This window comes from Notamacropus eugenii, chromosome 5 (assembly GCF_028372415.1).
Source record: "Notamacropus eugenii isolate mMacEug1 chromosome 5, mMacEug1.pri_v2, whole genome shotgun sequence".
In the NCBI taxonomy this organism is placed as follows: Eukaryota; Metazoa; Chordata; class Mammalia; order Diprotodontia; family Macropodidae; genus Notamacropus; species Notamacropus eugenii.
In genome coordinates this window covers 456,004,497-456,018,527 of record NC_092876.1, presented here as the reverse complement: position 1 = coordinate 456,018,527, position 14,031 = coordinate 456,004,497, and the positions used below count along the sequence as shown (strand labels likewise).

The 14,031-nt window shown below is 38.6% G+C and overlaps 1 protein-coding gene across 1 annotated transcript in view; it reads right to left on the bottom strand.

The window, feature by feature from the left end:
- Positions 1 to 14,031, bottom strand: part of SMPX (small muscle protein X-linked) — an 89,712-nt gene that overhangs the window by 44,828 nt on the left and 30,853 nt on the right. The window contains exon 4 of the mRNA XM_072615288.1: positions 2,898 to 3,048. Coding sequence (XP_072471389.1) covers positions 2,911 to 3,048 — 138 coding nt within the window. The 3' untranslated portion in view covers positions 2,898 to 2,910. The remainder of the gene's footprint in view (positions 1 to 2,897; positions 3,049 to 14,031) is intronic.

Sequence of the window (14,031 nt, the reverse complement as noted above, 5' to 3'; positions counted from 1 at the left end):
GAACAGAATGTTTGTTCCGATTCTGTTCCCAATAGATGGTGAATTCACTTCAGGACCCTTGGCATTCGACGACTTACTCCTCTATTTTTATATAACTAGCAAGTTCTTCATTAATATCAGTGAGGAAGATTAAGCCAATGTGTGTCATTTCTAGGAGCAGAGGAGAGGGATTCTTTGTAGCTGGATGAACAAATTCCTCTCTTATTAACCCAGGGTAGCCCTCTCTCATTGTGACCTGACTGATCCTCACTAGGTCAGTCTACTTGGGGAGCAGCAGGGGAAAAGGCATTGGGGTCAGAAATGGTTTTGTTGCAAATTTTAGACAAAGAGAGAATTTAATCCACATATCCAAAGGAAAAGAGGAATTATTTGAGCCCAATGCTCCTCCTGCTGGCTGAATTCTCATTCAAGTCCATGGGAGGTCTATCCACAGATGGAGGACTGGATGGAGCCCCAGGCAGGAGATCACTGTTGTGTGGATTAAAAGGAAAATGAAAAGAGAATCACAGCCTGTGATCTTGGTATTTCATCTGTTCAACTTCTAAGTTCTCTGAGGGGATCCTGACTCTCTAAACTAGGGCTAGGCTCTGATTCTAGGCTCCTACGACTGATGAAGCCAGCCATAGGACTGTTTTGGAGAATTGGGCTGTATGTGAATATTTGCCATTTTGTTTCCATGACATGACTCTGCTGAGGGAGAATCCTCTGGGACACTGCCCTCTAGCAGAGACACCAGAAGATCACTGTTGGAGACATTGCTGCTGAGGGGATTCTGGGAGCAGAGTGGCCAGTAAAGAGCTTACCTGAGGTGGGGGATCTCTAGGAATAGGAAGTATATCGTCCTTATCGTAGCTTCCTATTTTCACTGTTCTTGCTAAATAGTTGCTAAGTTTAGGTATGGCTAAGTTGTTGAAGGAATCAGTGCTGTCCTCACCTTCTGTATCCTAGTTTTAACTCTGCTTCTCAGCTTCCAGGTAGAAAAATGGAAACAGGAGGTTGTTATTCCCTGACTTTCCAGCATAAGAGGGAAAAAGTCAGGGGGAAGGGGGAAATCTTTCCATGCATCCTCTCTCTCTCTCTCTCTCTCTCTCTCTCTCTCTCTCTCTCTCTCTCTCTCTCTCTCTCTCTCTCTCTCCCTCTCTCTCTCTCTCTCTCTCTCTCTCTGTCTGACTCTGTCTGTCTCTCTCTCTCTCTGTCTCTCTCTGTCTCTCTCTCTCTGTCTCTCTCTCTCTGTCTCTCTGTCTCTCTGTCTCTCTCTGTCTCTGTCTCTCTCTCTCTCTCTCTCTCTCTCTCTCTGTGTGTGTGTGTGTGTGTGTGTGTGTGTGTGTCTCTCTCTCTCTCGTTTCCAAAACTAGATGTCTAATCAAAAGAACAGAGGCTTCCAAAGCTCATCAGTATGTCAGGCATTTGAAAAAGTAAGCTAGGCAAAAAGAGAAATGCAAACTCTAAATGAACACACGAGACCACACTCCTGATCACTAATAAAGAATTGCAAATTAAAACAATTCTAACATTTCACTTCACGCCATGCAAACTAGCAAAGATTAAACAAAATTAATGGGAACACTCAGTGTTGGAGAGTTTGGGAATACAGGCACACTGATGACAGTTGGTGGAGCACTGAAGTGGTTCAACCCTATTATTTCAGTTTGAAACGATGTAAGGAAAGTGACTAGAGCAAGGTATATTCATAGTTGTATTTCATATGGGAATAAAAATTGAAAAACAAAGTCAGCCCCCATTGAGTGAAGGGTGACTGAAAAATATTATAGTATGGAATATTATTGTGTGGTATGAGATTACAAATATGAAGAATTCAGAGAAATATGGGAAGTTTTGTGTGAAATAATAAAGAGAAAAATCAAGAAAACCAAGAAAACAACATACACAATCACCAAAGTGATGGAAATGAAAAGAACGTTAAAACAAAACTGAATGCTACATAGTTATAATGAATAAAAGAAAGAAAGAACAGCTGAGAAAATATACTTCCTTCCATTCGCTGTTGAGTTGGGAACTCTAGGTATGGAATATTGTGTCAACTGTCAGACTTGGTCAGTGTGTTGGGTGACTGCTGAATTACCTTTTTTCCTTTCCTTTTTAATCTGTTACAAGGAAAGGTAGGTCCAAGACCTCAACCACATCAATGAAAAGGTTCATCATAGGAAGTTGAATTCTGATCATGGAAAAACCAGTAAAGATCCTTATGAAAAGAAATTAAATTTACCTCTTCTCTCACAGTAGAGAGGTGGCATTCTCTCAGTTCTTTTTCTTGTCATTCTTATAGCTAGATTTTCTAGTGCAATATTGAACAGTAATAGTGATCATGGAGATCCTTGATAGTAAGTCTACTAGGATGCGAGCTTTATTCCATAAATAAAAAAATAAAATTAAAAAGAAAAATTAAAAAAAAAGAATCACTTAAACTGTATGTCAGAATTGTCTCTACATGTAATTGAAAATATAAAGTACTATTAAAATAAAATTTTTAAATATACTAGGATAGAATACTGCATATACTGCCAGATATAGTTCTGGAAAGGGTGCTTTTGATTGTTTTTCTTTGTCATAAGAGAGGGCTCAGTCTCAAGGGATGGGTTTGGAAATGACTGTGTAAAGACAAAAATTCTCAATAAAACATATTTTTTAGGAAGAGAGGAAAATGTAGCCAATACTTAAGTTAATGTTTGTGTCTGCACACATGAATGTCTTTGCACTATATGCAAGGAGTTGAAGGAAAAGTGACTGGCCTCCATCATAGCAATCAATAGTTGACAGAAGTGCCTGTCCTTTCGCACCCATCCTACCCAAAACACCTTTGGAATTCCAGGCACCACTCACTTGGCTTTTTTTTTAACGATTTTACCAAAGTTTTGGAAAATTAAGAAAATGCTCACCTTTCTCTCTTGACTACTGCTCAGCCTTGGGGACATATTTCAGTTCACTTTTTACATTCTGGATCTCTGATAAGTTAACTGCAGGTCCTGGCAGTTTCTTTGCTCCTGGAGGTACTTTCTTCTCTGAACTTTCTGTGGTAGGAGGAGGGCTCTGAACAAAAAGGGAGAAAAACGTCACTGAATTAAGAGGGAGCCAAGATTCTTCCTCAGGTCACTGCTACACTACCCACAAGGATGACAGACTAATAGATCACCCAGTAACATTGTCTCACTTTACAGATGTGGAAATTGGATCTCCAGAGGTGAAGGGACTTGTACAAGATCGCACAGAAATTGTCGGGCTGGACTCCAGCCTATACCTTCAGACTCCAAATTCATTGCTTATACATAAATATATATATAATATATATGTTAAATATATACACATACATATATATGTATATGTACATACATACATACACATATATGTATATATAGAGAGAACATAAACAGCAAAAATGGTCATATCTATTTACACATATGACACAAAAAGAGGATTGTATCGGTAATTATGAATCTCTATTGCATGTCAAATTTTTTAATGTGAGACGCACACATTACTTTGAAAACTGGCTTGCTTATACGTACTTTCTAACTTCTTTTTGTTCCCTTTTAAATTAAAGAAAAACTTCAATGGCTTTCTCTGTCCCTGTCTCTCTGTCTCTCTCCCTCTCTGCCTCTGTCCTTCTGTCTCTCTCTGTCTCTTTCTCTGTCTCTGTTTCTCTGTCTCTCTCTTTCTCTCTGTCCACCCCTCCCTCTGTTCCTGTCTTCATCCCTCTTTCTCTTTTTTGGAATCAATATTAATAACTCCCTAGACAGCTTTCAAGAGAGAGAGACAGAGAAAAAGACAGAGAGAGATGCACAGTTAAGCAAAGTGAATCCTCAGAGTGAGCAAATCCAAAAATATATCTCCGTCTATATCATCACCTCTGGGCAAGTCAATCGTTCCTGCTCCTTTCCTGGGGTGGGGGAGTGAGGGGGAAATGAAAAGTATATTGTCTCTACAATGACACTCTTTCATGTAGAATGAAATTAATTTTAAAATTCTCTGTGTTTTTATTATAGATTAAATGCAATACATATTCATGTTACTCCTGAGATGATTGCTAATTGTGCCACATTTTTAATCATTTCCCTCCCCATAATACTTATGGTAAAATATTTAAGCAGACAGTCCAGCTGATGGATCTAATGAACATGAAGTTCTTCAGGGTTTCCTGTACAATATTTAATAAACAAGTGTGGAGGGGAATGTCATTATGAATTACAAATCTGTAACTAATGCAGGGAAAGTGGAACTCTGCCCCAAGATGCCCACATTCCTAGGGACTGGTAAATTTCATAGCCACAGTGACTTACTCTCTCTTTACTTCGTCTTATGGTCCTTTTCCAGCCCATATCACTCCACAGTATGACCTACACCCTACCCCAGCCTATCACCCCCAGGCCCTCGCCTAGAGAATCACCTTCCCCTCAATCCCTGTTTTAGCATGATCTGGATTCTATTGGGGACGAGTAATTCCCTTTATTGTCATGGCTGCATAGATAGTCAGACTGTACTCTGTGTTCCCCCTTGCAGCTGAAGCTGCCCATCAAAAACACCTCGTTCTAATAGAGTCTATTGATGCTGTTATTAAAAGTGAAAGGATCCCCAATTGATAAATGATCAAAGGATATGAACAGTCAATTTTCAGAGGAAGAAACTAAACATATCTATAGTCATATGAAAAAATGCTCTAAATCACTACTGATTAGAGAGAAATCAAAACAACTCTGAGGCACCACATCACACCTATCAGATTGGCAAACATGACAGAACAGGAAGATGATAAATGCTGGAGAGGATGTGGGAGAGTTGGAATACTTATTCATTGTTGGTGGAGCTGTGAGCTGATACAACCATTCTAGAGAGCAATTTGGAACTATGCCCTAAGAGCTACAAAAATGCGCATACCCTTTGACCCAGCAACAGTGCTTCTAGGATTATATCCCCAAGAGATCGTAAAAATGGGAAAGGGTCCCACATGTACAAAAATATTTACAGCAGCTTTCTTTGTGGTGACCAAAAACTGGAAATCAAGGGGATGTCCATCGGTTGGGGAATGCCTGAATAAATTATGGTATATGAACATAATGGAATACTACTGTGCTATAAGAAATGATGAACAAGAAGATTTCAGAGAGACCTGGCAAGACTTATGTGATCAGTTGCTGAGTGAAAGGAGCAGAACCAGGAAAACTTTGTGCACAGCAACGACCACAGTGTGCAAGAGTTTTTTTCTGGTACACTTGGAACTTCATTGCAATGCAAGGACTTAAAAAAAATTCCCAATGGTCTTCTAAAGCAAGATGCTTTCCACATCCAGAGAAAGAACTATGAAATTCAATCGTAGATTATAGCAGATCATTGTGTGTGTGTGTGTGTGTATTGCATTTTGGTTTGTTAGATGATTTTTCCCACTCATTTTAATTCAACATAGCATGACTATAGTGAAAATGTATTTAATAGGAATGTATGTGTAGAACCTATACAAAATTGTATGCCATCTCAGGAAGGGAGGGGGGAAAGAGGGGGAAGGGAGGGGAAAATAATAATCTAAATTATATGGTAGTTATTGTAGAACACTGAAAATAAATAAAATTAATTAATAAAAAGAAGTGAAAGGACAAGCCACATCATTTTCCTGGACTTCAGTTTCCTCGTTAGTAAAAAGGGAGAGCTGAAATAGATGGTTTCTTAAGTCCTTTACAACTCTAAATCCTAGGATCCTGTAAGTAATATTATATCCTTTGAAAGGTTTAAAATGGCAGGATAACATATGTGAGGCTGTCCTAATCAAATAGTAGTAAAGAAAAGTGTTTGCATACCAATGATACTGGAAACCTATATTGGCCCTTTGGCTGTGATGCAAGAAAGTTCAGATTTTGGTTTAGGTTTTGGGTTTTTACTATAAATTTATCATTATTTGAATCTAAAGTCTCATGTAGAGCACTGGGCCTGGAGTGAGAAAGACTCATCTTCCTGTTCAGATCTGACCTCGGACACTTACTAGCTGTGTGGCACTGGGCAAGTCACTTAAACCTGTTTGCCTCAGTTTCCTCATCTGTAAAATGCGCTGGAGAAGGAAATGGCAAACCAGTCTAGTATCTTTGCCAAGGAACCCTCCAATGTGGTCACAAAGAGTCAGACATGACTGAAATGACTCATCAATAACAACAAAAGTCTCCTGTAGGTAATTGAAATTAATCCTACAACATGACTTGTCTTCCCTTTAGGGGCTAGTTAGCCTTCCTGAGGATTAGCAAAGCATTTCTTGAGCAGTAACCAGACTTGAAGTCAGGATGACCCAGCAGAATCAGGAAGCCTAGCTTAGAGTTCCAAGCTCAGTCACTTACTATACTGTCTGATTCTGAATAAGGCACTTTACCACTTAGAAGCTCAGTTTCCTCTTCAATAAAATGACAAGGTTGAACCAGACAATCTTGAAGATCCCTTCTACCTCTGGCATTTCATGCCTTTAAATCCCCCCACACACACACCTTCTCTATGAATACATCCCAGACAACTCCAGGCTGCAATGACCTTACTCCCTTCTGTACTCAGAGAACCCATTTTCTGTGGGTCTCTTATCTTATCCCTTGAGTACCTTTTTTTGTGTTGGTATTTCATTCTTTTATTTTTTTTTAACTTTTCATGTCTTGTCTTCTCTAAACTCCTAAACAACAGATGCTGTGTCTCCACATCTCTCCCCTGTATCCTGCATACAGTAGTTGTTCAAAAAAGTATTTTTTAATGTTGAAGAGGAGAATCCATAGAATGCAGTAGATGCAAAGAAGTCTTGAGAGTGTGGGCTTAGCCACATGTTGTCTTTGGGGAATTTGCAGGAAAGTTTAGAACTGATATTAATACAATTTTGAGATTACAAATAAACAAAAAGAATTGAGAATAATAATCCACAAGTCATAAGTAGCAATTATGTATCTATACAATGTTATATAGTTGCGTGGTTTAACAATGTGATTAGTTTCAGAATATGACTTGGAAATTCATCTTCTGAGTAACACTTTGAAGCTGCAATTAGAAAGCACTTTTGTATCAGTTAACTAATCAACTACCACTTATTAAGTGCTAGACACTGTGCTAAGTATTGGGGCTACAAAGCCAGGCAAAAAATAATTCCTTCTCTTAAGGAGCTCACTGTCTAATGGGTTAGATTGGCCTGCAGACTGTGTAGGAGGCCATTCTAACTCTGAGCAACTCTCTGCTGTCCTATCTCATAGATGCAAGGCACTCCACTACCTGTTGAGTAAACAATACTCACCTTTACATGACACTGTTCAGAGGCCTAAATTTAAAATATGCAATTATTTTCCACCACATACAACTTCATGAATTGAAACAGAACTCAGAAACATCTTGTCAACTAAGAACATTCTCTAAATTCCTTAGAGAAAAACATTCCCGTTGAAATATTAGCTAGCATTCACATAACAAATCTATGTACATATACACAAAAATGCCACAAGTCAATGCTAACCTTTTCCAAGTTTTAAAGCATCTTAGAATGCTTCAAAAATCAGGGGTGTTCAATATTTTTTTACGTCATGGTCCCTTCAGCAATCTGGTGAAAGCTACGGTCCCCTTTTCAGAGTAATGTTTTTAAATGCATAAAATAAAATATATAGGATTACAAAGGAATGCAATTATATTGAAATAGAATTAATTTTAAAACCAGATCCCTGGTTAAGAACCCAATTCCTGCAATGTCTTGAGTCTGGTTCAGAATTAAGGATTAAATCAGAAAATCAGGCCTTGTCAAAAAGAAAAGCTAGCTATATATAACAGGCATCTACAAAGTCATATACAGCTCTCTTTTTCTGTCCTACTCTGTATGTAGAAATGTCCATGGGGGAAGAGTAGAAGTGGAGGGATGTTTATTAACAAGAAAAATTTTTTGAAAAAGAAAATTCAGGCCAGGAATAAACTTTTGCACCTTTGTTCTTTGTAAGAGCCTATGACAACTTGCACAGAGTTTCTCTGAGGTTTAATCAAGGCCACAAAAAGCATACAGACCTCAAGTTAGCCATAGGATGAATCAGATTCTTTCCCCAACTTTTCTTTTTCCTTCCCTTACCCTATCAACTAATTGCAATGCTCAAAAACCCCAAAGCATAAATCTGGAAGTAGAGATAACAGATAGCTCCTTGTTACTCTACCAGTCACCATCCTGATGCCCCTGAAAAGTGAGGGAATATCCCTAACATATAGTGGTGAGGAAGCTTTTCCTATAAAAAAAATGGAAGGCAAAAAAAAATCACATTTGGAGGAGATGCCACATTCCTACTCTTCCCTACTCTTGTGGGACTGCCATGCTACCACCCCAATCTGAACACAGACCCAGAGATCTGCAACCTCTCTATTTCCAGTCTGTGGCCTCTCTGCAACACCTTTTAATAAATCTCATTTGGACACCTGAGTCTTGTGCATAGATTTTCTCCTTTTCCGTCTGATCTGTTACAGGATCACTTAGTTGGAAAGACCTTTGACACCAAATGTTGGAAGTAAAACAAATAGAAGAAATTGATTAATTCTCCTTCTTCAAAATGCCTAGAATTCACACAAATTCATTAAAATTGTTACAGTGAACAGTCCTAGTGTAATTCAGATCAAGAGTAGGGTAAATTGGTACCCCTTTATTGGGGCTAATTCACAAGCCAAGTGAAAAAAAATAAAGCATTGAGGTACTCAAGGGTTAATGACATTTTCCTTCATTTGTTACCTTCCATTCTCTTGGGGCTGCTCCAACTAGCATATTCATCACCCTTATAACACAATACCAAAATAACACAATACCATCTACCCCTGCAGCACACGTCTGAAAATAATTGCCCTCTCCTTGGTATATAAACTGTGAGCCACAGGACTATACTTTCTCCCAAGTGTACATTCATTTGGAAACATGAAGGAAGAAGTTTGAAAACCTTTTGCTGAAACTGGCACACTAGAAAATTCTGCTGGGACTTTCTTTAAAAGAATGTTTAACAGGCTGTAAAGATGGTTTTTAATACGTACAGTGTTGACATGAATGATCTTCCCTCCTTGAAACTGTTTCAACAGTTTCAAGAGAGATAAGTTTTAGTAAGGAAATGGAAAGGAAAGAAAAATGCTTCCTATTCAACCTGTTAAACTCCTGGGTAAAATTACATTCTGTATCTCTGTAACATCCCACCACGATGTATTTGCAAATTTTATACACAAAAGTAATGTCTGCATTTGTATTTATACGTGCAAAGAGTTGTTACATGAACTTACAAAGAATAAAAATAATGCCAATGAGAGTAGTATCTAATATTTGAATGAAACTCTTCTTCCAAGGAATTTAAATCTTAGTGTATCATATTCTTCTTTAGCAAGATACAGAGTTCTGTTTTCAATAGATCAGGATGCATACAACAAAAAATAAAGGTGTTTTTCAATTTAGGCATCCAAATGGTGTTCTGTAAGGGTTGTTTATTTAACAAAGCTTCCATTAAAAAAATGAACATTGTGCATTAACTGTTCTGATTTCTCTGAATTTAAGAATCTTGCTTTGTTTGGGGCAGGAAATAGGCAGATGGTCACTTTTTATAAACTCTTGGTGATAGAGAAGTTCAACGTTATGAGGATCTCAGAGGCAATCTAATCCAAATAATTCCTGCCAAAGAATCTCATCTATAAAATCCTTTGCAAGGAAGTCATGAAGTAGTCATTCAGTCTTCAAATAAGGACTTTTCATGAGTTGGGAAGCCATTATCTCCCAAAGCTCTTGGTTACACTTTTGGATAAATTCTAATTAGGAAGTTTTTCCTTACGTCAAACACAAAACAGTCTTTCTTCAATTTCCACCTTCAATTATTACTCTTAGTTCTTCCTTTGGGGGCCAAATGGGACAAGTATGGGCAGCTTGATGGCACAGTGGGTAGAGTGCTGAGCCTACAGTCAATAAGATGCAGCTTCCTAAGTTTAAATCTAGCCTTAGGTACTTACTACCTGTGTGACCCTGGGCAAGTCACTTAACCCTGTTTGCCTCAGTTGTCTTACCTGTAAAATGATCAGGAGAAAGAAGTGACAAAACACTCCGGGATCTTTGCCCAGAAAAAATGGGGTCATGAAGAATCAGACATGACTGGAATGACTTGAACCACAGAGAACAAGTATAACTTTTCTTCCACATGACAATTTTTCAAGTATTTGAAGTCTTCTTTTTTCCTAGTTTAATATCTGCAGCGCTTTCAAGCATTTGTCCTGTGCCATGACTCTGAGTCCTCTCCACATCCTGGCTACATTCCTCTGAACCATCTGGAAGTGATCCACTTACATCCCTAGGTCTTTCTTTCCCTCAAAGCTTTGTGTCATCTGCATAATTGATGCACGTGCTATATAAGACTGTATCAATGATCCTGATAAAAAAAATTTGGGGCATTATGAAACCAGGGAAAAATACTTTAAGCACTCCACAAGATACCTCCCTCGGTGAGAGCCTACCCATTCTGTACCTACTTGTATCTGTCCAATGCTTTGCTCAAATCAAAGTAGATTACATCTACCACATCCTCCTGGTCTACTAGTACAATAACCCTTAAAAATACAATGAAGCTGGTCTGACATGGCATGTTCTTAAACTTACCAAGCACTGTTCCCCCTTGGAGGTATTTATGAACTACACGTTTAGTAATACATCCTGGAAATCTGCCCAGGAACTGAAGCTAAGCTCATTGATCCAGCGCTTAACACAGTGCCCAGCACATAGTGGATTGTTAATAGATGCTTATTGATAAATTGACCTATAGTTTGTAAGTACTTTCCTTGAAAGCTGGGCCATTTTCCCTCTCTGATCAATACTTCTCTCATTCTCCATGATCTTTCAAGGATTTCTGATAGCACCTCAGCTATTACATTGACTGGCTCAGCACCCTGGGATATATATAATCTGAGCCTGATGACTTAAATTCATTGAGAGCAGCTAGGTATTCTCTTACTACATGCTTATTTATCTTGGATTTAAATACTCTACTAGACATTTTATTTTTTCCTTTCTAATGCAAAGATTATTCTCCTCAGAAAAGAAAATAAGCAAAATAGTAGTTGAGTAATTTTCTCTTCTATCATCTGTTATCATAGTCTTATCCACCTGAATAGCACTCGATCTCTTCTTTAATCCTCTTCTGTTTCCTCAGAATAGGGAAGAAAAAGCCCCTTTTCTCCAGATCATTCATTATTAGCCTTTACTGGGCCATGACATTCTTTTATATTCATTTTCCATTCCCTACCCTTGTTTCTATCTCCAGTGCTTGTCTTTCAACTCCAAACTGGTTAATGAATTCCATGGTATCCATCTGTATCAACCTCTTTAGACAACTCCTCTTTTCTCCCTCAACAGAATTTTTTCCTCTTTGTGCCTTTAGACTTTTATTCCTTAAACTCTGGTTAATGAAATAACCAATGATGATTCCAGATAACCAGTGACAAAACATGTTACCTCCTTCATATTAGAGAGGTGATGGACCCAAGCTGGAGATGACACGAACTTTTGGACACAGTCAAAGTGGGAATTTGTTTTTCTTGATTATTCATATTTATTACAGGACTCCACCCCCTCCCTTTTTTTCTTTTGGAGGTAGGTGCTGGAGAGGAGAGAACTAACTATAAAGCTATCAAAAATAAAAAGGAAAACAAGAGGGCTACTGAAACATTTTAAATACACCAAAGAGACCAGAAAGAGGACCAAAAGGAAGGACAGAAAAGCAGGACATCTTTGGAAATTACATGGTGGATTTCTTATATTCTTAAAAGGAAAATCAAACTGCATGATAGAGATTCATGGCTTCACAAGAAATCTTCTTTTCTGGTTCAGTTTTGTATATGAAAATGATCAATTTATCTGGCATTCAGAATGCAAATAATTTCTTTTTAAAAATGATTCATTCTTAAGAGTTTCCCAATCTTCTTGAGTTGGCTCCACCTATGAAATCTAACCCCTTTTTTTATAAAAGCCTTTGAAATCTGCTTCCCCAGTATCTACAGCTGATGTCAGATTATGATCAGCTTTCCTCTGCCTCAACACAAAGTCTAACATGAAGCAGTCACCTTTGTCCAACATTCCCATCATTTTTATTTCAACCACCATTTCCTCTTTGTCAAAATCAAGTTTCAAACAGCAGCCCCCATTGCTGCTTCTTCCACTTTTTGGAGAATGAAAGTGTCATGAAGGTGTAATAAAGAACTGACCCATCAGTCCAAGGAGTCCAAGGAGGCCTAGAAGGTTTGGCTGATGCAATTCCCACACAGATTTTTTAAAAGGCATATATTTTGGAAATGTTTCTGGTCTACTAGATGTGATGAAAGATGTGACTATGCAGCCAATCGAAATGTAAATGGCAATTTAAAAGACCCTAGTCAGTAAGAGCAATTCTCTTACTTGGGACTGTTTCTAGGATGTTTCACCCAAGAATGTGGATGAATTGCTGAGTATCTTTGGGTGAGGCAGAGCCTCAGGCCCTCTCTTACTGGTAGCTGGCATGAACTGGAGTCTGCATTGCCCTGCTTTTGCTTTGATTCTTTTCTGCATTTAAGTGAAGATTAATGATGGCTATTTTCTTGCAAATTTCTAAGAGTCAGAAGATCAAGCTATGAGGAGGTCTGGGAATAGCCTGTTCTGGGTTTAGAGACCAGATAGTCCATTATCAGTGCCCAAAGAAGGGCTTTTGGAAGCTTGCCCAGGGTTAGGAGATATGCCATTTTTTAATCTGGTGGGATCAAACCTATGTAGAACCTATGCTAAGTTCAAGCCCTCTCTCCACAAGGACAGAGCTGGTACAGTGAAAAGATTGCCCCAGATGTTGGGAGGAAATGTTTGGTACTTCTGTTCCAGCTGTTATGGGACTAGGTCACTAAATACTGGGGCCTAAAAGGAGGAGGAACAGAAAACCAACCAGCTTCCTCAAAATGGTTCAGGCTGACTTCAGCACGTAGAAAGCTATAAGTACAAAACTGCCTCCTTATTTTAGGGATCTCTAGTTTATCTTACATTGTGTATTCGATAATAGATATGACCATGGGATTGATTGCTGGCTCTTTTGTTGGATTTTTCACCTGTGAATCACCAGATATCTCTACCACTAATATCCCTGTAGGGGCAGCTGGTGGTGCAGTGGGTAGAGTGCTGGGCCTGGAATCAGAAAGACTCCTTTTGATGAGCTCAAATCTGGCCTCAGACACTTACTAGTTGTGTGATCCTGGGCAAGTCACTTAATTCTGTTTACCTCAATTTCCTCATCTTTAAAAAAAATGAGCCAGAAAAGAAAATGGCAAACTCCTCCAGTACCTTTGTCAAGAAAACCCCAAATGAGGTCATGAGTGATAAGACAGAACTGAAACAACAATGATAATCTTCCTATAGTGAGCTGTTGTTCCCTAAAGCATTTAGTGTAGTTAGTACAAACTAACTCCAACTTCCCTCCCACATAAAAGTCTTCTTCTTCAGATTTTTAACTAACAAGTATGTTTATTTTATCAATTTCTCATTTGTAAATAGAGGCAGTAGAAGATAGAATGAGTTGTTTGATTTAAAAATTAAAGAGGGAAACTACAAATCTCTTTTCAATCAGCAGCTGTACTACCCTCACAGAGCACTGGGCCTGAAGTCAGGAAGACTCGTCTTTCTGGGTTCAAATCTGGTCTCAGACCAAGATATTCATAGCTTTTTTTAAAGAAAGCCAGTGATATCATGTCTTGAATGGAGCATAAATTGGATTTAAATGAGGCAGGGTTGCACAAAGTCATCAGCCATACTCTCTCTTCTGAGTCATCACAGTCCAGTGGCAGGACAACAGTCAAGTCAACTGGTGATGACCCAGGATGCAGGGATAACCTTGGCATCTCAATGTCTAACCAAGCTCTAAGTGCTCCTCAGTGCCTGCTTCAGTTGTCTTCATGACCATTACAACAAATTGTTCTCATCTACCCATTGTGCCATTCAAGTATGGGTATTGATCTGCACCAGGAGATGGTACTGGGTACATAGATTATATCTAGGTTTAATATTAATTCCACCAG